Genomic DNA, 22,915 nt, shown 5'->3' with positions numbered 1-22,915 from the left:
TCCTCCTGCTTCAGTCACCCAGGTCATTGGGTTATAGGCATGTACCCCTGTGCCTGTCAAATTTTTACCTTTGATGAAGTCCAGTTTATCTATTTTTGTTGCTGCTTATGCTTTTGGTGTTATACCTAAGAAACCATTGCAATTGCCAAGGTCATGAAGATTTACTCCTGTGTTTTCTTCCAAGAGTCTTATAGTTTTAGCTCTTACTTTTAGGTCTTTAATACATTTTGAGTTAATTTTTGTAGAAGGTAGGAGTCCATCTTTATTCTTTTGCATGTCAATATCACTATTTGTTGAAGAGACTGTTCTTTCCCCATTGAATAGTTATACCCTTATCAAAATCAGTTGATCCCATACGCATGGGTTTATTTCTGGACTTTAAATTTTATTATACTGGTCTATCCTTATGCCAGTACCACACTGTTGCATGATTTATGTATGTGTGTATGTGTGGTGCTAGGGATTGGACCCTGGGCCTTATGCATGCTAGCAAGTGCTCTACCATTAAGGTATAATTCCAGCCCTGATGCATGCAATTTTAAAGGAAGACTTTTGTGGTTCATTTTGGAAAATAATTTGTTGGGAGCAGGACTACAAACAGGAGCATCTATTGAGTGAGCAATTCCAAGATGCAATTCCAAGATTCAACCCAAGGCAATGGGACGTGGACTAGGGTCTGGCAGAGGGAATGGAGAAATGTTCTGGATCTAGAATGAGCAGAACGTGGCTAAAATTGCATGCAGCAAGTGAGAAACATGGTAGTCAAGGATCCTACTGTTCCTGCACTGGGTGATGATTTCATTCCTTTGTAATAGAGAATTGGAGGGTCTGGGGAGTTCTGGTTTGGATTGTCTGGATCTGAGGTGCCCCAGTGTCAGATGTTGAGCACGTGCACATCTGTTTATACAAACATACTTGCACAAGTGGCCAACACATTCTGGGCCCATATATCTGATAATCTTTTCCTCAAAGAGGAACCGGAAGATCTTTGATAATTCTACCCATTAAGGTACTGGGGGGCAGTGCACTAGCAGCCCCTGCCCAGGGTCTGGAGAGGATGGTTGAGTTCGGGGAGAGGGATGGCCATCAGCCGGTGCTTCTCACTCTTGTACTGGATGAGCTGTTTTATAGCCATGCTCTGCCTTCCACACTGTGGGCATGAGAACTTGGGGCTAAGATCCACAGGCAGCTTGTGGCTGTCGTAGCTTCCTTGGGTCCCACAAGTCCCTCACCAGCTGCTGCTCTTCTCAATGCACAGCATCTGCATGGTGGAGGGCAAACCATGGACTGCCCCAGTGCCTGTCAGGCAGCTCTGAAGACTGGCTTCCCTGTAGCAGGGTGGAGGAGGAGGATTGAGAATGTAGGGATGATCCAATCTTTTCTCATGGAAGAGTTTCAACCAGGGTTGAGACCTGTGGCATTCTGCCCAAGGGACATGATACTGAGCATCTGCTGGGGTGCGGCGGGACACTAGTGCCTTTTCCCACAACCCTAACTAGGTAGCTCTTTCAAAATCCTACTCACTGCTTCCTAGCTGCACCACCCCTATTTTTCCAGGTTGAAAATGCCTCTCTTTCATAACTGTGACGTGTGTGTGCACATGCGCGTGCCTGTGTGCATGGATGGGAGGGAAAATCAGGGAAAGATACAGCCTCCTCTTTAAATGAAAAAAGACAAAATTATGAACAAAATATGAACAAAAGACAAAAATAATCAAGCAGCCCACATTTAAAATGCCTGTGTGAAATCGCCCTGTACTGGGGGGCAGTGCACACTTCCTGGTCCTGGGGCACATGCAACACACAGGAACCTCTAGGAAACAATGGCCGCTGAGGGCGTCACAGCTCTTTCCCACAGTGCTCAGCAAAGGAATGAAATGAGCAGCTGTCATTTAGGTCAGGCCTTGGCCGGGCCATGAGCTCCATGGCAGGCCCGGTAACTATCACCTCTGGGTGAGACAGGGACTTTGTGCCCCTGAGGAGAACAGGGCCAGCAGGGAGAAGTCTCTTGACCTGGTCCACCCAGGCTAGTGAGAGGATGAGCTGGGGTTTGAATTCAAGACAATGTGAATCCAGATCTATGATCTTCCCAAAGCCAAGTTAGAAAGAGCACAGCACATTTGCAGAGGGAGGAAATGATTCGGTGACCGAATTGGTGTGTGAGTAGGGATGGAATGACCTAGCAAAAGTGGAGAAGAGAGAGAAGGATCAAACAGTGGACCCAAACCTTTCTGAGCATTTACTGCATGCCAGGTGCTATGCTAGACATTAGACATGGGCAGAGAGCCAGGTGGTCACGGTCCCTGCTCTTAGGGAGTTTAGTCTGGTGGGGAAGCCAGATTCTGGGTGCCAGGGAAGGTGAAGGGAACGAGGTATCCTGAGAACTTACAGGTGCCCTCAACCATCTAGGAGACCCTGAGCCCTGACAGGGTGAAGCTGTAAGTAGTAGCTGGGGAAGGGGAGTACAGAAGGGGCACCCAGCCACTGGGAGGTTCAGACATAACTGTTTTTTTTTTTTTTTGGAGAGACTCAAAGGAGCCAAGCAAGGGTGGAATGGAGAGGGGAAGAGGATATATGGAGGGCAAAAATTGGGGCCAGAGACACATGCAGAGGGTCTTTTAATGACAGGGTACTTTTCCTAAAGATGGCAGGAGTTTAGGTAGGAATTTAGACATGGTCTTAGCTGCCCAGAGGGCTAATGGGGTGAGTGACCTTTCTCCTTTTGACCTTCACCAGTAGTATCGAACTCCAGGACTTGGTCTGTGTATGTGCACACAATGTGGGGAGTGCGCATGTGTGTTCCCACCTGGCCTATAGACTGCTCTGTGGGAGTTGAAAAAGCTGTTCTTTTCCTGACTTGATTTCCTTCTGCATCTCCTCCTAGGGGCCCACGCCTGCTTAAGAACACCATGTACGCAGGTGAGCCAACCCAATGATTCTGCAGGGAGCGTGGCCCCGGGGTGTGTGTGTGTGTGGGGGTGGTGGTAGTGGAGGACTGGGGAGTCCACTCAGTGGTTAGATTTCTGCACTGAGCAGGTTCTGTTACTGGTATGGCCCGTGCTCTTCTCTACAGAGTCGGCCTCACCCAGAACAGGCCAGCTGTCAAGGGCCACAGGTGGCTCTGCCAACGTGGCTTTGAGGCTAGTGCTGTGACCACTTGCAGAGTAGTTCTAGCAACTTCAGAGCTTATCTCTGGCTTGCAGTGCCCCAAGGCTCAGGGATCCTTGCTAGTGCACCTACATGGCCCTGACACAGGTACCCTGCTGGAATTCGGCTCCTCCCCCTTTTCTACCTAAAGCGGAAGAGGTTCCTGGTCTGTCCATTGTAGACTTGCACCTGTGTGCCTGGCGTTGTGTTAGGAGCTGTGAGTGCCCCAGAGTCCAAGATAAGACAGTTCTAGACATCCAGAGCTTGACCCTAGTAAGGGCCAGACTATTCAGTGAGTGGCTGGAATGAAGGGGGATGCATTTTTACTGGGAGTAGTGGGACTGGCAAAGGATGACAGGGGGAGGTTTGAAGCCAAGAGCATTGCGCTTGTTCAGGGTCATGGGGAAGCAGGCTGTGGTCAGAGAAGGGGGTTACACACCAAGAGAGTAAGGAGGGGAACAGGGTGTGATGGGGCTGGAAAGGTGGTCCAAGGACCATCAAGGGCTTGTAAGTCACAGCAAGAGGCCCTCATTCTAAGAATGGTGAGCTGGCAGGGGAAGTTTTAAACAGGTGCAGCCTAGTGGCCTTTGTCTTCTCTCAGGGGTCCTGCAGGGAGCTCGACAGTTGGCTATTGAAAAGAAGGGGCAGTAGCATTGAGAGACCTCCAGACTGCACATGGCCCTGAGTCCAATGGCTGGTGTGGTCCTCCATGAAGACCCAAAGATGACACCAAGTCTCAACTCTGGTACCCTCGCTGGGCCTAACATGGATGTGGCCCTTGATCCTATCTTGAGTCCATCCCATAGTCCTGGAGTGCCTCTCGTTCCAGACCTGAATCCAACTCTGAATCTTGTTCCAGAGGAGGCCTCTGACCTAATTCCTGATAACACTGCCAGCCCCGAAGACAATCCGAGTCTCATCTCAAAGCCTGACCCACAGGGGTCCCTTAGTCCAGCCTCAAACCCTGTTCTGAGCCCAGGCCCTGCAGAGGCCACCTGTCTGAGCTCAGGGAACCACTCTGGGCTGAATCCTGAGCAGGACTGCAAGCCCCTTCCGAGCAAGATGTTTGATTTGGGTCAGAGTAACTCCAACCCTTCCAGGCCCGAGTTGAGCTCATTTATGAGGTCCCATTCTAGAGAAGCCCTGGTTCTGGGCCACTGTGTCTCTTGGTCGGGCTCACAAGCACCCCTTATTCGAGTCTCAAACACTACTCTGGACCCTGGCTCTAATCAGCTTCTCGATGTGGGCTCAAAAAACATCTGCGCACCAAACCTGAATGCTGATGCAGATTCTGGTGGCACCCCAACCGCAGACACAAATGAGACTCTCAATTTGGCTCCATGTAACATCGCTGGGTCTATTTCCAAAGGATCCTTTGGTGCCACCTGGAGCACAAGTTCAAAGGGGACTGTCAACGTGGCTTCTAATAGTCTCCCCAGACCTGATGTGAACATGATGGTCACTCAGGCCTCATGCTTGACCCTGATTTCTGCCTTGAGCGATGGTGTCAGCATGCATTCCGCTGCCCATGGCCCCAGGTCCTCCCTCTCGCCACCCTCATGCCTGACTCTGATCCTGGGCTCCAGTGAGACTCTGAGCATGGGCTCCAGTCTCATGATCAGTGACACCTCCACCTTGACATTGAGCAGCCAGCAGGAATATTCTGAGGACAATAGCATTCGCACCATGCCCCTGGAGGGGAATCTGGACAGCTGGGCCGAGGTGTGCAACAATGTAGTCAACGACAGCTTCCCTGAGGGTGAGTAAGGAAGGGCCACAGCCCTAAAGGATGACTATACTCAGACTTACAGGGCAGAGTGGGGAGCAGAGAGGACAGAGGAAGGGAGCAGCCTGCAACAGATAGCACAATGGCAATAGCACACAGAGACCTAGCACTTGACTTAGAATGAGCTGCTTAAACTCCCTGAGGAGTTGTTCTCCTCCTCCTCCTCCTCCTCCTTTTTTTTGATCCTGGCGATTGAACCCAAGAGCATTTTTTACTACTGAGTCACATCCCCAGCCCCTTTTAAAAATTTTGAGACAGGGTTTCACCAAGTTGCTTAGGACCTCGCTAAGCTGCTGAGGTTGGCTTTAAACTTGTGATCTTCCCGCCTCAGCCTCCCAAGTCGCTGGGATTATAGGCATGCGCCACCACACCCAGAACTATATAATATTTCTATTGTGTCCAAATTCTAAGTCTATTTAGCAACTATACCTTCCGTTCAGAATGTCCACCTTTTTATGGAAAAATTTCGGGCCCTGCTCCTCAGGCCAAGGTTTGGCCAGTGGCCAGGTAGCTCAGACTCAGCTCACCACTGTTGAGACTTCAGGGTCTCCACCAGGTCAAGACCCTATAGTCTTGTCTGGAACTGGTTCTTCTTCCTGATTTGCAGTTCTGTAATTCATTCTCTATCAGTTTCTGCTGCTATAAACATCTTCTCCTAATCAATTTTTGTTTATGTACCAACACCATGTGTGATTTATTTAAAAAATTACCATGGTTTTATTTTAAACAATTTTATTGAGATATAATTTACTATGTAAATATATATTCACATCTGTGAAGATGAGAGAATTCCTCCTCAAAAGGAAATTCCTCCTGAAAATTGACTTAGCAGGGAGCTGGGGTTGTGGCTCAGTGGTAGAGCACTCGCCTAGCACATCTGAGGCGCTGGGTTCAATCCTCAGTACCACATAAAAAAGATAAAATAAATGTATAAAAAAATTGACTTAGCAATTAATAGACTTTCATTATGCCACATACATTTTAAAATACATTTGTATAGGTCATCAAAAACTTTTATTGGCATTTTTATTAGAATGCTATTGGTTTATCTATGTATTCAAGTTTTCCTTGCTATAGGGTATATGGAAAATTTAGGTCTAGTGCAGTCTTTGATGGATTAAACCTAGCTATTTTATGGTTTTAATTGGTATCATAAATCAGATCTTGTTTCCTTTTTTAAAATTGTTGATACACCTTTATTTTTTGTTTATTTTTATATGTGGTGCTGAGAATCAAACCCAGTGCCTCAAACATGCCAGGCAAGTGCGCTACTGCTGAGCCCCAGCCCAAGCCCTAGATCTTGCTTTTTAATACAATCCCTCTTTGGTATTGATGATTCTGATAATGTAGAGGAAATTTGTTTTTGATAGTGTTTTTTTTTTTTTTTTAAAGTACTGGGGATTGAACTCGGGGGCACTGAGCTACATCCTCAGCCCTTTTTAAAAAAATATTTCTTAAAAAAAATTTCTTTTAGTTGTAGATGGACACAATATCTTTATACTTATTTATTTATTTTTACATGATGCTGAGGATTGAACCCAGGGCCTCATGCATGCAAGACCAGTGCTCTTCCACTGAGCTACAACCCCAGCCTCTCCTTAGCCCTTTTTCTCATTTTGAGACAGTCTTGCTAAGTTGCCAGGCTGGCTTTGAACTCAGGATGCTCCTGCCTCAGCCTCCTGAGTAGCTGAAAATACATGTGTGTATCATACCTGGCTCAAATAGGTTTTATTTTAAACAATTTTATTGAGATATAATTTACTATGTAAAATCTGATTCCCTCCTTTAAGGTATACAATCTAAAAGCTATATTATATACAGAGTTGTGCAACCATGGTCATGATCAGTTTCAGAACATTTTTATCACCCCAAAAGAAACCCTGAACCATTTAAATATAATCACCTACCTAACCCATATCCAGCCCTAGACAATACTAATCTACATTCTGTCTGCATAGATTTACCTATTTTGAGCATTTTATATAAGTGGAATTATTCAGTATGTGGTTCTTTGGGATTAGCTTCTTTCACTTGGCCCGATACTTTCAAGTTTCATTCATGTTATAGCCTGTATTGGCATTTCATCCCTCTTTATGGCTGAATAAGATTCCCCTGTAGGAACATACCACATTTTGTTAATGGCCAAATGGGCTGTTTCTATATTTTGGCTATTTTAAGTAATGCTACTATGAACATTTACCCACAAGGTTTTATATAGATGCACATTTTTATTTCCTCTTGGTATATGCCTTGGAGTGGAACTACTGGTTATTCTGGATTTAGTTTTTGAGAAACCATTGGTAATTTCCACTAGCAATGTAGGAGATTTCCATTTTTTCATGTTTTTGCCAACATTTATTTTCCTTCACTCACTCCCCAAAATCCAACTTAAAGGGTGTAGAGTGATATCTTACTGTGGCTTTGATTAGTGACTAATGTGGCTTTGATTAGTGACATCTTTCCATGTGTGTTTTTTTTAAATTTTTTATACCTTTATTTTATTTTTATGTGGGGCTGAGGATTGAACCCAGCACCCCAATGTGCTAGGCGAGTGCTCTACCGCTGAGCCATAACCCCAGCCCTCTTGTGCTTTTTTGGTCATTTGTATATTTCTGTTGCAAAAATATCTATTCAAATCCTTTCCCTATTTTTGAATTTGTTTTTTTGTGTAGTTGAGTTGTAGTTTTTACATGTTCTGAATATTATTCCCTTATTAGATATATGACTTGAAAATATTTTGTGCAATTCTGTGGGTTACCTTTGCATTTTGTTCTTTTTTTTTGGGGGGGATACTGGGGATCAAACCCAGGGGCACTTTACCTTGAATTATACCCCCAGCCCTTTTTATTTTTTATTTTGAGACAGGGTCTTGCTAAGTTGCTGAAGCTGGCCTTCAACTTGCAATCCTCTTGCCTTAACCTCCTTAGCCACTGGGATTATAGGTGTGTGCCACTGCTCCCAGCTACATTTAAATAAAACTATATTTATATTTAAATTTTAACTATATATAGTTAATAAATTTTAAATAAATTTTATGTATAACTATTATTTTAAATATAACCATGAATAATACATTATTATTATTATCATCATCATCATTATCATCATCATTATGGTTTTTGGTACTGGGAATTTAATCCAGGGACACTTTACTACTGAGCCATATTCCCAGCCCTTTTTATTTTTTATTTTGAGACAGGGTCTTGCTAAGTTGCTTAGGGCCTTGCTAAGTTGATGCAGCTGGCCTCAAACTTATGGTCCTCCTGTCTCAGTCTCCCTAGTTGTTGGGATTACAGACCTGCACCAGCACAGCTTGCAATATACTTTATTTATTTATTTATTAAAATACTGAGTTTTATTTCACATGTATATTTTTGTCTCCCCACCATTTCCATGTCTGACCACCACTACTACTATGTCCTATCATAACATTCCATACATACTTAGAAACCAAGCAAAGGGTGGAGTTCCATCTTTAAAAACTAAACAGGCATTTTGGACAACACATTCTTGGCAATAGAACCTTGACAACATTTATCAAACACGGTAGGGAAAGTTCTCACTTTGCATTATAAAAAGGACAGCCAGATATCAACTGTTACAGAAATGAAGTAAGACGGAAATTTTTTTTTTTAAGAGAGAGTGAAAGAGGGGAGAGAGAGAGAGAGAGAGAGAGAGAGAGAGAGAGAGAGAGAGAGAGAGAGAGAGAGAGAATTTTTAATATTTATTTTTTAGTTCTCGGCAGATACAACATCTTTGTTGGTATGTGGTGCTGAGGATAGAACCTGGGCCGCACGCATGCCAGGCGAGCGCGCTACCGCTTGAGCCACATCCCCAGCACCAAGACGGAAATTTTTAACAAACTGTTTAAACTATTTTCTTAAAGAGACTTCCTCCACTGCCAGAGATCTTGAATAGCCTCCGGAAGCAATTCTTCACATAATTGACGAACTTGGCTTCCACTTTGGGAAGAGAACCACCTTTTTCTATACTTGCTTGCATTTTTGCTTTAATGTCTTCTACAGAACTAGGTCCTTTTGGTGTTTTAGGAGTTTTTTCCTGTTTTTTGAAGGATTCTTGACCTTTTGATCTTGGTGTTGTTGGTTTTGAGTCTTTTCCATTCTGGTTCGATTTTTGTGCATTTTTGGCTGGAGTATCTCGTATAGATTTCTTCACTGGAGCTTTTTCTTCAGTTTCCTCATCATCAAAATCATCATCATCATCATCATCTTCATCATCATCGACATCTTCATCAGCAGCAAGTTTTACTTTTTTCTGGGGAACCTTGCTACCACCTCCAGGGGCAGATCGCTTTCCAGATACACTTAAGAGTTTCACATCCTCCTCCTCTTCATCTTCTGACTCTGCATCTTCCTCCACAGCTACTAAGTGCTGGCCACTAATATGCACAGGCCCTGAACCGCACTTCAACCTTAAGACCACAGGTGGTGTGATTTCAAAGCCCCCAAGGGAAACCGTTGGCTGTACTGACATTTTCAATGTTGCCAGTGTTACTTTAATTGGACTGCCTTCATAATTCATTGCCTCTGCTTCAACAATGTGCAATTCATCCTTTGCACCAGCCCCTAAACTGACCGTTCTTAACGATAACTGGTGCTCATTTTCATCATTATCCACCTTAAAGTGATAATCTTTGTCAGCTTTTAGCTCACAACCGAAAAGGTAGTTCTGGGGCCTCAGGGGGCTCATGTCCATATCCATCAAATCTTCCATGGGGTGGTAGCACGCACTTAGGTGGGAGAGAAGGCAGATGGAAAATGGGTGCCTGCTCTAAAGAGACGCGCAGGACAGAATCACGCCAGGGCGCAATATACTTTAAATATTAATAATATACTCTTGTATGCATGTGTTTATATATGTGTGTGTGTGTGTGTGTGTGTGTATCTGTCTGGTTCAACTTCATTTCTTTTTGAATTAAAAAGGTTTGTTTTCCTCCAATTTTCTTTTTACTGTGTTAAAATACACATAGCATAGAATTTACCATCTTAGTCATTTTATTTCATTTATTTACTTTTTAAATTCTTTTTTTTAAGTTGTAGATGGACACAATATCTTTATTTTATTCACTTATTTTTATGTAGTGCTGAGGATTGAATCCAGTGCCTCATGTGTGCAAGGCAAGCGCTCTACCACTGAGCCACAGCCCAGCCCTCATTTATTTACTTTTTTAATGTATATTTTTTAGTTGTAGTTGTCAATACCTTTATTTATTTATTTATTTATTTATTTTTATGTGAGGCTGAGGATCGAACCTAGGGCCTTGCAGTGCTAGGTGAGCACTCTACCACTGAGCCACAACCCCAGACCCCATGTTAGCCATTTTAAATGTGCTTATCTGTAGTGTTGAGTACAATCTTGTGCAGCCATCACTACCCTCAATCTCCAGAACTCTCTTCATCTTATTAAACTGAACTTCTGTTCCCATGAAACAGTAACTCTCCATTTCCCCAGGCCCATCGCCAGGCGCCCAAAATGCAACTGGCTGTCTTCCTTGATTTAGGAAGACCTTATATTCCTAATGCATTCTTCTACATGTGGATGTCCAGATTTCCTAGCACTATTTGTTGAAAAGACTGTCCTTTCCCCAGTGAAGTCTTAGCATTTTATTAAAAAATCATTTGACCCTGTATGGGAGCATTTATGTTGGGGTTCTCTATTCTAATCTGTTGGTCTTCACGTCTGTCCTTGTGCTAGTACCATGTTATTTTGAAATCAGGGAGTGTGAGACCTCTCGCTCTGTTTTCTTCTTTCAAGATTGTTCAGTTATTCAGGATATATATATATATATATATATATATATATATATATATATATATACACACACACATATACATACATACATACATACTGGGGATTTAATCCAGGGGCACTTTACCACTGAGCCACATCCCCAGCCCTATCTTGTATTTTATTTAGAGACAGGGTCTCACTGAGTTGCTTAATGCCTTGCTAAGGGATTGAACCCACAGAGGTTCTACCACTGAACTCCCCCTGCCAGCCCTTTTGTAATTTAAAAAAAATTTGAGAGAGTTTCTCACCAAGTTACTTAGGGCCTTGCTAAATTGCTGAGGCTGGCTTTGAACTGGCTTTGTCCTCCTGCCTTTCCCTCTTGAGCTGCTGGGATTACAGGCATACCCCACTGCTCCCAGCACTGTGAACCTTTTGGTATATGACTTTTGGTGTAGAGACCTTTATCCAAGAGTGGAATTTCTGAGTCATAGTGTATGCGTATTTACAGCTTGAGTAGACATCGCCAAATAGTTTTTTAAAAATAGTTGTGTTGGTCCTTGCTGCTGTAACAAAATGCCAGAGGTTGGGTGATATATAAATAACAAAAATTTATTTCTCAGAGTTCTGGAGGCTAGAAGTTCAAGATCAAGGTACCAATATTTGGTGTTTTGTGAGAGCCTTCTTACAATATCTTCACATGGCAGAAGGGACAAATGCTGTGTTCTCATGAAGGTAGAAGGGGAAGAATAGGTTGAAGGCTGTGTAAAGCCTCTTTTGTTTTGTTTTTGTAGTTCTGGGGGTTGAAACCAGGGACGGTTTACTGCTGAGCTATACCATCAGACCTTTTTATTTTTTTATTTTTATTTTGAGAAAGGGTCTCACTAAGTTGCTGAGAGTCTTGACAAGTTGCCCAGGCTGGCCCTGAACATGCAATCTTTCTGCCTCAGCCTCCTTATTACTGGATTACAGGTGCGCTGCACTGCACCTAGTTGAGGCTAATCTCATTCATGAGGGAAGAACTTTCATGACCTAACATTCCTAAAGTCCATCCCTCTTTGTACTGTGGCATTAGAGACTAGGTTTTAGCATGAATTTTGGAGGGACACAGGGTTCAAACTAGAGCAGTGGTTGAATTAACTTACCCTCCCACAATGTGAGAGTTCAGTGTGTTCCACATCCTCACCAACATTTGGTATTGTCACTAATGACTCAAGATGGCTGCAGTCATGTCAAGCCGTACCTTTAACCATCCCCTTAATTACTGGGTTTTAGAGTTACTCTTTTTAAAACTTCTTTTTACATGGACATTATAATTCTACATACTAGTGGCTTCCTGGGGCCATATTCTTACATGCACATAGCATTGATCAGTCTCATTCCCCAGTACCTTCCATTTCCCTCGCTTCTCCCTCTCCCCAATCTACTGGCCCTGTTCTAATGATCACCTTTCCACTCTTTTTTGGGGGGGCAGGGGAGGGGGTTACTGATGATTGAACTCAGGGGCACTTGACCACTAAGCCCCATCCCCAGCCCTATTTTGTATTTTATTTAGAGGCAGGGTCTCACTGAGGTGCTTAGTGCCTTGCTATTGGTGAGGCTGGCTTTGAACTCATGATCCTCCTGCCTCAGCCTCCTGAGCCACTGGGATTACAGGCGTGGTGCCACCCCGCCGGCTCTCTTCCATTCTTATTGTTGTTTTATTAATTAGTGCATTATAAATATATGCATGATTCATTGTGGTATATTTGCACATGAACATAGCATAATTTGTAGATTTGTTCCCCAGGACTTTTCTGTGTCCTCCCATTGTCCCTTCTGTTCCATCACCTTAGTTTTACTCTGTGGTCTGTCTTCTGTTTTCACAAGCTTCCTTTTTATTCCTTTCTTCCTCTAGTTCCACATGTGAGAGAGAACATTTAGTTACTCTTGATATCTAGTACCACAGTCCTCCAACTTAGCTCTTCCTGAAGATGCTGGGCATGGTGGTGCACACCTGGGATCCCAGCAGCTCGGGAGGCTGAGGCAGGAGGATCACGAGTTCAAAGCCAGCCTCAGCAACTTAGTGAGGTGCTAAGCAACTCAGTGAAACCCTGTCTCTAAATATAAATAAATTAAAAGGTCTGGGGATGTGGCTCAGTGGTAAAGTGCCCCTGGGTTCAGTCTCCAGTACAAAACAACAACAACAACAAAACCTCTGTTTTAAGTGCTCTGCTTTTCCATATAAACTCTAGGAACAACTTGTCAAATTCCACAAAGTAAAATAGAATGACAACCAGCTGGGATTTTCTTTGGGATTTCATTAAACCCACAGATGGACTTAGGTAGTGTCCTCTATATAGTGCTATTTCCAAGCCCCAGTCCTCTCATATGTAATGTGACGACTTGGGTGTCTATGTGTCTTTACCTGCTTGTGTCCTCTGTCCTGCTGATTCTGTTTCTTTTTCTGTCCTTTTGGCTTTGGGGTGGTTGTTTCTCCTCACTTTCTCTCCTTTCCTTGGGTGGAAGTAATATCCTCTGCTGTCTTTTATTTGTATAAGTTTGTTTTGCAGTTCTGGGGACGAGCCAAGGGCCTGGAGCATGTTAGCCACACACTATACTGAGCCACCCAGCACCTCTGTGCTCTTTTAGTGATTCTGTAGAGAAGCTTTAATGTACAGGTTGAATAAAAGTGTCCAGTTTGCCCAATACAAATATCCTTCTCCCAGAGAGTTTAAGATTTAGGAACACGTTAATCCCATTTAATTCACTCCCCCCAATTTAAATGCTATTGCAGTAAGACATTTTAATTCTAAGTTCTTAAATTCATAACCCTTATTTATTTTATATAGTTCACATTCTTCTATTTTCTCAAATATTAACCTCCTTCAGTTGCTCCTTTATTTATTGTGTCTCAGACCTTCTATTTGGGATTAATTATCTCTGGCCTGAAGGATACCCTTTAGAATTTCCTTCGGTGAATTCTGCTGATAGTAATCTCAACTTTTATCTTAAAATGTCTATTTTTCTTGATATTCGAAATTTCCTTAATTTGGCCAGTGGAATACCCTTCAAGTAAGTGTTCCTGTTCTCTTGAAATATCCCGCTGATTCTTTAAGCTTTCTTCCTTGTTTTCTGATACGAGGTATCCCGGGCGCATCCTGGGCTCCCCTGCCCAAGTCTTGGAATCAGCTGTTTCTCCAGGGAGCCCCGTGGGTGGCAGTGGAGACGGTGATCGGAAGCCAAGGTCTTGGCACCAGCGTGGCCCGCTTTGGGTTCTCCCCGTTGGCGCCTTCCCCTGGCAGCCTCTGGCGGTTGCAGCCAAGGTGCCCCAGAGTTCCAGCTCTCACAGGTTCTGGTTCTTGACCTCAGAATTCTGAGAGAGACCTGCTGACCTTCAGTGTCCCCTCAGCACCCATAAGTAAAGGACCCGTAACTGGCCCTGCTCACCTCAGTACCTGCCCTGTAGCAATCACTGGGGCTCTTCTTGGCCACGTTTGGGTTCAGCCCCCCCCCCCAGCTGAAGAGGGGGCGATGGGCAGGGCTTCCAGCATTCTGGGGGACTCAGTCGCTGGAACACCGGAAGAGCCCAGGGAAAAGGGGGGCCTTCACCCCCCCAAAAGTGAGAGAATTGGGGGCTGAGGAGTAACAGGTGCCTAGTGAAACAAATAAGTGGTCACTTATAAACTGGGTAACTAGGAGGCCACACTCATTTGGCCCAACGGTCAGGAGAGGCGTCTCTGAGGAGTGGCAGGCAAAGACGGGAAGGAAGGGACCCCGGAGTGACAAGGGGGAATGGCAGGGGACTGACTGGGCAGTGGAAACGACCTGTGTCAGGGCCTTGGGGTACACTTGTCCAGGACTGGAGGAGGCCAGGGTGGGAGAGCCGTGGGAGATGAAACTGGGAAGTGGAGGGGGAGGGTCCTGGTAATGGTGGTGGCTTCCTGCTTAATGGAATGTGGCTCCTCTGAAGGGCTTCTGGTAGGGGGGGTGAGCTGAGCTGATTTATACTTCAAGCTCAGCCAGCTGGGGGAGTGAGGGTTGGGGGTGTCAGGTGGGAAGGGACTCTGGCACCCTGAGTCCCCCTATGTTCTATCTGCTTCTCTTCTCATGGAAACCGTGACATGCAGAAATCTTTGATAAAGTGACCTCAAATCTGAGGAAGGTGCCAGAGAACAGAGAAGATGACAACAAACCGGCACTGGTATGCCTCTGCTCCACTCCTAGCCACTTTCCTGGGGCACCCCTCCCCACCGCCCAGCTTCCTATTCCTTGGTGGCATTTCTTCCTTCTAAATAGCCAACATCCTCTCATGCACCGTGTGCCTCATTCCTGTTTCTTGTTCATCTCCTCCATTAGAATGAGTCTTCCACAAGTCAGAGATGTCCGTCTGTCTTACAGAAGCATTTTCAGCATTTAGAGCAATGCTTGGCATGATAGTAGGTGCGCTATGAAAGTTTTTAAGGACACAGTCATTTCCCAGTTTAGGTCTCGGCCATGCAGCAGGCGTTGGAAGCACAGCATTTGCAGGACCTGGTGAGGGCCAGTGGGGCAGACTGGACAAATGAAGGCCCACTGGCCCCTTGGTGTGGCCTTCTAGGTGACATGAAGGTGGCACTCGAGTGTGAGCAAGACCAGCTTGTGGATGGGGTCTGAAGTCAGGGGATCCACCCAGGCCAACTCCAGCCCCTAGGTAGTGTGGGTGGGGGCAGGGAGAAGGTGACAGGAGCAAGAGGCCCTGTATTTGGGGAACATTCATCCTCCTCCCAGAGCATTCTTCTTGTCATCGCCTTACTCTTGCCCTTCTCTCTTCTCACACCCTGAACTCCCTCCCGGATCTGGGTCTTTGCCCTTTCCATTGATAGAAGTGAAAAAGAACTCTGGGCCATCTTTACCCCACCACCATCTCCATTCTGTTTTTTCTTTACTATTTGAAATTTATTTACTTATTTCATGGCTAGCTTCTCTTCTTCACCTCTAAGATAGGGTAACTGATAGGTTACTTGGAGCTGGGTTCCTGTGTTCCCTCTATCATGCAGCAGAATGCCCTAATTTGACTGGTATGTTCTAGAAGGTTCCTAAGTGTTGGTAATGGTGGAATTTCAGGTTGGATGCCGAGACCTTTTCTGTCTCTCCCTGTCTTTTCCTGGAGAAGGAGGACTGTTGCCATCTCTCATATCTGATCTCCAAATGCTGGCCTTCAGGATTACCCTTCCCAATCCCTATCACCAAGATTTTTCTCCAGTCTTCACCCCACCCCCACCCCAAGCTCTCCCTGCCTCCCCTGGGGGGGGAGGGGGAAAAACTTGTTATTTCTCTTGAGCTGATGCTGGGACTGGCTTTTCAAGGTGCTGGGTGTCAGCAGATGCTGTCTGTACCCCCCAAGGGCTGGCTTCAGTAGGTCTTTCCCTGTGGTTCTGTTCCAAGGCTGAGAATGTCAAGGCTGTCCAGAAGGGCCAGGACCTGCTGGAAGGGGAAGGAAAGAAGAAGTCCATGATGAAGAAGATGATGGTGCGAGGGGGGCCACAGCGGTGTGCGGCACTGGGTGGGAAGGGGTGGAATTCCCGAGCCCACCCATTGATGAGACTGGGCGAGGGTGGGTGTGAGGTGGGAGGAAGATAGGATGAAGGACAGGTCACCTAGACTTGAGCCTTGGCTCCCTTTCTACTTGCCCTCCACCTACCCTGAGGGAGCCTGGGCAGGTTATTTTTCTTCTCTGAGCCAACTCTCCTCATTTTGCCGATGGGGTCACAATGCCTGTGTCTTTGGGAGAACAGTCCAGTGGGCTTTCCCTGCAGAGCCTTGTGCATGGGAAATGGTTATCACTGAATCATTCTTTCCCCAGAAATTCCTCCTGGTGGGCAACTTCAGGATTGCTGAATGCAGTCTCTTCTCTGTTATCCACCAGAATGAGTTGGGCAAGGTTAATCACTGAAGTTTATAAAATTATATTTGGCTTTGTGTACGAGAGAGAGAGAGAGAGAGAGAGAGAGAGAGAGAGAGAGAGAGAGAGAGAAGACTAGGGTGTAGCTCAGGGGTCATGTGATTGCTTAGCATGTGTGAGGCCCTGGGTTCAATCCCCAGTACACTTTCATTTAACACATATTCATTGAGCATCTACTGTATATAGGTGCTAGATCAAAAGTGAAAAGTAGAAGGTCCTTTTAGAGGAATCCAACTAGGAAGCTTTCAGGGCCATGAGTAGTATTTTTTGCTTGGGCAGGTCTGTGGGTAAAATAGTTTTCTGTCACTAAGCTGCTGCAGGAACAGTTTTACCGAGTTCTCCATGTGGGGTGCAGCAGGTGAGGGCTGGGGGTGTTTGGGATTTTGAACTGAAGTTTCAGGATAGAGTTTGAGCAGTGAGCTGGCTCTCTGGACCCCGCTGGTGGGGGACTCTGCCCAGGCTGAAGGGCTGTTGCACCTGCTCCCTTGAGGAGGGGTGGCATTGGCTTTGGTGGTCTGTAACCAGGTGTCCTCATTGGCCCTCTGTGGTCCCTGTCCAGAGGCAGATCCAGGATGAGCCGCTGGATTCCCTTTCAAGCTCCGTCCGCTGGCAGGCCATGGAGACCCTGACCCAACTGAGGTGTCCACACCCTACCTCTGGGCTCTGCCTGTCTCTCCTGGGCCCTTCCCTGAGCCCCTCCCTGCTCCGAGCCTCCCCTCTCCCTGGCCCAGTCCTTGCCTGGCTGTCAGCCCTCCACACCCACTCTCCTAGTGCCACCTCATCTCGTCCTCCTGTGGCTCAGACCTCAGCATCCAGGCCTGTGCCAGGGGCCCTCACCCCTGCCCTGCACCTGCAGCCCCTCCCTCATTCCATGCCTCACTTCCTTTTTCCTCCCAGCCACACCCAGCCCATCCTGGGTGTGCGGGAGAGGGCAGAGCTGGTGAACACGTGTGTGCGGAGTGTGTTCTCACTGCCCTCCGTGCAGGCCATGCAGGAGAGAGACGAGGCCAAAGCAAAGGACATCCAGGTGAGGTGCCTGCCCTCCTTCCCAGGTGTGTCCCCAGGGCTGTGGGGGGGGGGCTTGGAGTGAGCTGTGTCTCTGGACACCTAGTGGGCAAGAGAAAGGGCCAGGTTCTGGGAGTAGGTAGGAGCCTCTCCCTATGCCTTAGTCATGTGGCCTGGGTCACTCACCTCACCTCTCTTGGCCTGAGCTGGCATTTGATAAATTTGGTGTGTAAATAAAATCACTGCAAAAGCTGCCTCTTCATCTGGGGGCCCTTCACTTCTGGGCCCTGCCCTGAGAGAGGGAAGTGGGCAGATATTGGTATGGCTGGAGGAGGTGGCCAGGGTTGGGGGGCAGGTGCTGAGGACTGAGCCATAAGGAAGCAAGAATGGGGAACTGGAGCAGACACCTAGAGGAGCAGAATCTCAAGGGGCTCATTTGAGCATCTTTGAACTTCTGTGATGTCATCGCAGGAGAAGTGGTAGAAGTGACCTTCAGTCCAGGATGAGTGGGGAGCCAGGTTGGGGGGAAGGTTGAGGAAGAGGGATTCCAGCTCAGGGTGAAGCATGTTCACCCATCCTCTCCCTTAGCCAGTACCTCTCCACACCCGGCTCAGTGTGGGGACCTCACAGTAGTGCTCGGGGTGGAGGAACATTATCAGAGGTTCACTCAAAGAAATGTAAAATCGCAGCCAGCAGGCAGTGCTACACACAAGAAAGTCTTGGTGCTGTAAAGAGCCTAAAATGGGAGACATGGCCTAGAGAGGGTCGGGGTCATGATTCTGGAGCTGAGGTTAAAGAGAACTAAGAACTGAAGGAGGGGGCAGAAGGGAGGGTATTTCAGGCAGAAGGAGCAGCCTGTGCAGAAGCCTGTGGACAGACCGCATAGTGACTGCAAGGACCACAAGCAGGCAGTGTGGCTGGAAACAAAAGTTCAGGGAGGCCAGGCTAGAGAGCAGGGGAAGCCAGCCCATGCACACAGCTGGAGGGCTCTGGGTGTGGAGCTGGGGCCCTCAGAGAAGCCCAGAAGGCCAGGCAAGGCATCATTTACAGGCGGGAAGAGCAGGCGGCCCTGTTGCAGTACCAGGTCTGGCCAGGAGAGGGAAGTTCTGCACAGTAATCAGCAGCAAATGGGAGGGAAGAAGGAGGTAGTTGGCAGTGAAGTTTGCTTGGTGGTTGTGGTGTACCTCAAAGGGCCACTAGCTCCAGGGTGTGTGCAGACTCAAGAAGCCTGGACAGTGACAACCTGGGAGATATACTTGGGGAGCCAGCAGGAGGAGGGGAGGCAAGGAAAGGAGGGCCTTCCCCAAAGTGATACAAACCCACTGCTTAGCATTATGTGTGTGTGGTTGCTGCAGCCATAGAACAATTCCAGCATTGCTGCATGGTGAGCCAAGGGAGAGACGGCTCCTTTAAGGCAACTTGGAGACTCCATTTGGGTCTTAATCAGGGCAGAGATAATGAAAGTAAGGCTGGCCCTCATTCCTTCCTCACTACCTGACAGTTCCTTGTTGTGTGACTTTGGACAAGTGTCTCCTCAATTTGAGGATGTGGATATGCAAATCACCAGGCACTCACCTGGCCCATGGCAGAGTCTCAATAAATGCTGGTTCTCTGCTTTCTCCCCCTTTAAGGTAGGAAGTGCAAAGATCATAATTACCACTTTGTTGGTAAGGAGACTGGAACCCATGAAGGGGGAGTGATTTGTCCAATATCACACATCAGGCGAGTCTCAGAAGTGGGGCCAGAAAGTGGTTCTCATGGGCCCTACTGCCCCCTCTTCCCTGCAACCAGAGAGGGTGCTAACCCCTAGCAACTGGGTCCCCTCCTGTCCACAGACACTTTATCATCAGACCTTGGATGCTCTACAGACATTGCTTAATGCCCTCCTTATTGAAGACCCCACTCCTGCTGGACTGAAGAGCATCTTGGAGGTGCAGGGAGTGGGGCTGGGGAGGGAGCAGGGAAGGGCAGAGGGAAGCAGGGAGTCAGGTCTGAGCAGCGGGAGGCTGGACCAGAAGGAGTGATCTGACCTCAGGATGTCATTTTGGGCCAGTGTTCTGCCTCCCGGTGCTACTCACAGGCCCTGTCCCAGACTCCTGCCACCGCTTACTCTCTCCCCACCCCCCACTCTATGTAGAGCCACCCCATACAGCTCCTGCGATTGCTCCATAGCTTCCCTCTCTCTATCTGTCCCTGTCTCTTTCTGCTCTCATGACTCTCCTCCTTTCATCTCTCTCCTCATTGACCTCCTTCGCTCTGGTCAGTGAGTCCTATTCTCAGCTCCTGGACCCCATCTCTCCCTAAGCCCCACAAGAGGAGGAGGGCCTGGTGAGTTGCCTCTGTGCCCTCTCTGAAGCTCCTGCAGATTGTGCAGGCTGGCCTGTCTGCCCAGCAGCAGGGGCTGGCATCTGACCTTAGCTGAGTCTTGCCCTGGTCCCCACAGCCTCTAGGGCCCTGGATGACCTCTGGGAAGGCCCACGAGCGAGCACGAGCTGTGAACAGCAACGTCTCCGTGTTGAACCACACACTCCTGACTCTGCCTTACTTCGTGAGTGTGGCCGGGAGGGGTGGACACTCCTAGGGAGACTCTTCCCAGCTCTGAGGGCTCTGCTGTCAGGGCCGGGTGGCCCAGCTCTGTTCACCAGTTTCTGTGTAGTATACTGAACCTGTGAGACTCCGCCCCTGTGATTACAACACCAACAGATGTCCTCAGGGTTCCCTGCACTGGGGCTCCTACTGGGGAGGCTCATCCTTCGTATCGGGGATCCTGACGAGGAGATTGGCCGGGAGGCGCTGGACGGCATCACCATCCTCTACACGATCCTGGAGCTCCAGAAACGTAAGCCCTGTGGGAGCCCCCGTGCAGGTCTCCTGGGAGGCCACTCAGCTGGTCTTTGGCTGGAGACAGGCAGTGAGGCCCTGGTGGGAGATGGGAAGACCAGCCCGGGGTCAGATGGCCACTGTGGAAGCTGGTGTGAAGCCCTAGTTCCCACAGAACCAGGGGACAGAGGCTACCTACAGACAAACCTATTTCGATATAAATAATCCTTTCTAAGCTTTTCCTCATCCTGTGCTTAATTTGTGACAGTCATTTTCATGTTCCTACAGTATCATGTACACTCAGGCAAGATGGTCCCAACATGTTGTTTTCTTGTCTGTCTTCCCTACTCAAATGTAACCCCATGAGACTAGGGCAGGATTGTATCTTAGTCATCACTGTGTGCCCAAGGCCACATGGTGGGTGCTCAGTGAGTATTTGTTGAAGGAACTAACAAAGAGCAGGTCCTCTCTTAGGATCTGGAGTGGCTGGAGCCTGTTACTGGAAGAATCTAGAGGCGACTCAATTTCAGGGAGCTAGTGATGTGGCATGCACTGTACAAGGCCCTGGCTGGCACTGTACCTGATAGTGAAGTGTCAACTGTCTCTTGTCTTCTTCCTTTCTCTGCCCCAGTCCAGGTGGCCTTGGCTTGCTGTTTAAGCTCTTCTGGTTCTGAAAGAGTGTCATCACCTACAAGGACCTCTGGCCCTTCCTAGCTGTGTGACTTCAAGCTAGTGTTTTGCTTGTTTTGCTTGTAATCTTGTATAAAGATTACAGTAGAATAAAATCTACAAGCTTTTGAGGCCTTTCCTAAGAGCTGGGCATGATGGTGCATTTTGTAATCCCAGGGAGGCTGAGACAGGAAGATATCAAGCTTGGGTCCAGGCTGAGCAACTTAGTGAGACCCTGTCTCAAAATAAAGAAGACTAGGGGTATAGCTCAGTTGTAAAGCACCCCCCGAGTTCAAACCTCAGTACCAGGGGAGGAAAAAAAGAGTATTTGTGGAGACCAGCCCAGTGTCACACACCACGAGTCCATTTATGAAGTTCAAAGCCAGGAACTCCAGGTAGGGGTTCAGGAATGGCTGCCCTGTGGGGAGCAAGGGGTAACCCTGAGAGGGGTACACAAGACGGCCTTTGGGATGCTGATTGTGTTCTGCTTCTTGATCTGGGTGCCAGCTACCCTACCTGGGTGTGCTCACTGTGTGAAAATAATTAAGCTGCTTATGCAGGATTTGGGTCCTTCCTTCTGTGGCTTTTTTTTTTTTTTTTTTTTTTTAGAAGTAGTTGGACACAATACCTTTATTTTGTTTATTTATTTTTATGTGGTGCTGAGGATTGAACCCAGGGCCTCGCACATGCTACACGAGAGCTCTACCATTGAGCCACAATCCCAGCCCCTTTCTGTGGCTTTTAATAAAAAGTTAAGAGCAATAGTCTGGTCAGGCCTCACCTGGAATGTTCTTCTCTTGCAGGAGCCAGAGATAAGGAAGAAACCAACAAGAAGGAGCTGTACGAGAGCAACAAGCGCTTCCTGGGGCCCTACAACCCTGTCAGCCCGTGCCAGAACATCCTGCGTGTGATCGCGGTGACTGCTCCCTCTCAGCCCGCGCCTCCCATGGGAGAGAGGGGAGGAGGACAGTGCCACAGCCCTAAGTGCCAGCTCAGCTTCCCCATAGCTCCAGTCATAGGAGCCCACCTGAGTGCCCCTCCCCCAGCCCATGCCACAACTTCCCTCTCCCGGACACCCAGCCTGAGTGCAGGGCCCATGCACCCAGACTTTTGTAGTTCTTCCCCAGAGGGTTCAGCCCTTGCTGATAAAGGCGGCAAGCCCTCTGTAGCGGGTCAGGTGGTCTTTGAGCCTCTGTATGGCTCTGGCTCTACGCTTCAAGGTCTAGAGCTCTCTCTGCACCTTTGATTCAGGAATTTGGAGACTTCCTGGGGCCCCAGCAGGTAAAGGACCTGTTGCTGGCAGCCCTGGAAGGGCTGAAAGGCGGCTCAGAGGCTCGGGGGAAGGACTCCGGGGAGATGATGCAGCTGGCCTCTGAGGTCACACTCAGCTCAGTGCTGGAGTGGTACCGCCACAGGGCGCTGGAGGTGGTAAGGCCTCCCGGGGGCAGAGGCGGGTGGCCACTGGGGCCTGGGGGACTCCCCTGTCCCTTCGGCCTGCGCATTCCTTGGCACAGCCTGACTGTGAGCAGGGTGGGAGGTGGTGGAACCCCCAAGCACTGGGGCAGGGCAGGGGGTGGCTTACCACCCTCAGAGAAGCCTGCTCACCTGGTGGGGTGGGGTGCGGAGGTGGGATGCAGCCCCCTCTTCTCTCCCGTGCTGCTTTCCTCTTTCCTTCCTGTCCCCTCCCACCCCTGCCCCTGTTGCTGTCTCCTGTCTCCATCTTCTTTCCTCCTCCCCTCCCGCTCCCCCGCCCCCCCCCCCCCGCCCCATGCCTTCTTGGTTTTTCTGATGGACCTTCGTCCTGCCTGCTCATGGCTG

The 22,915-nt window shown here is 47.8% G+C and overlaps 1 protein-coding gene and 1 pseudogene across 2 annotated transcripts in view; one reads left to right on the top strand and one right to left on the bottom strand.

The window, feature by feature from the left end:
* Positions 1–2,830: 2,830 nt before the first annotated feature.
* MROH7 (maestro heat like repeat family member 7) overlaps positions 2,831–22,915 on the top strand; it is a gene marked incomplete at its 3' end in the record, with an annotated part of 43,035 nt that continues 22,950 nt past the window's right edge. The window contains exons 1-11 of the mRNA XM_081305615.1: positions 2,831–2,918; positions 3,748–4,905; positions 15,260–15,309; positions 16,087–16,170; positions 17,163–17,242; positions 17,501–17,630; positions 19,444–19,539; positions 20,052–20,156; positions 20,312–20,447; positions 21,901–22,013; positions 22,349–22,525. Coding sequence (XP_081161741.1) covers positions 3,822–4,905; positions 15,260–15,309; positions 16,087–16,170; positions 17,163–17,242; positions 17,501–17,630; positions 19,444–19,539; positions 20,052–20,156; positions 20,312–20,447; positions 21,901–22,013; positions 22,349–22,525 — 2,055 coding nt within the window. The 5' untranslated portion in view covers positions 2,831–2,918; positions 3,748–3,821. The remainder of the gene's footprint in view (positions 2,919–3,747; positions 4,906–15,259; positions 15,310–16,086; positions 16,171–17,162; positions 17,243–17,500; positions 17,631–19,443; positions 19,540–20,051; positions 20,157–20,311; positions 20,448–21,900; positions 22,014–22,348; positions 22,526–22,915) is intronic.
* Positions 8,813–9,709, bottom strand: LOC308656454 (nucleophosmin-like; annotated as a pseudogene). The gene has a single exon. The product of its transcript is annotated as a nucleophosmin-like (transcript).

Source organism: Spermophilus citellus, assembly GCF_964194105.1.
Source record: "Spermophilus citellus genome assembly, chromosome: 9".
Classification (NCBI taxonomy): Eukaryota; Metazoa; Chordata; class Mammalia; order Rodentia; family Sciuridae; genus Spermophilus; species Spermophilus citellus.
The sequence above is the reverse complement of the archived record's forward strand: the minus strand, read 5'-3'. Positions and strand labels throughout refer to the sequence as shown.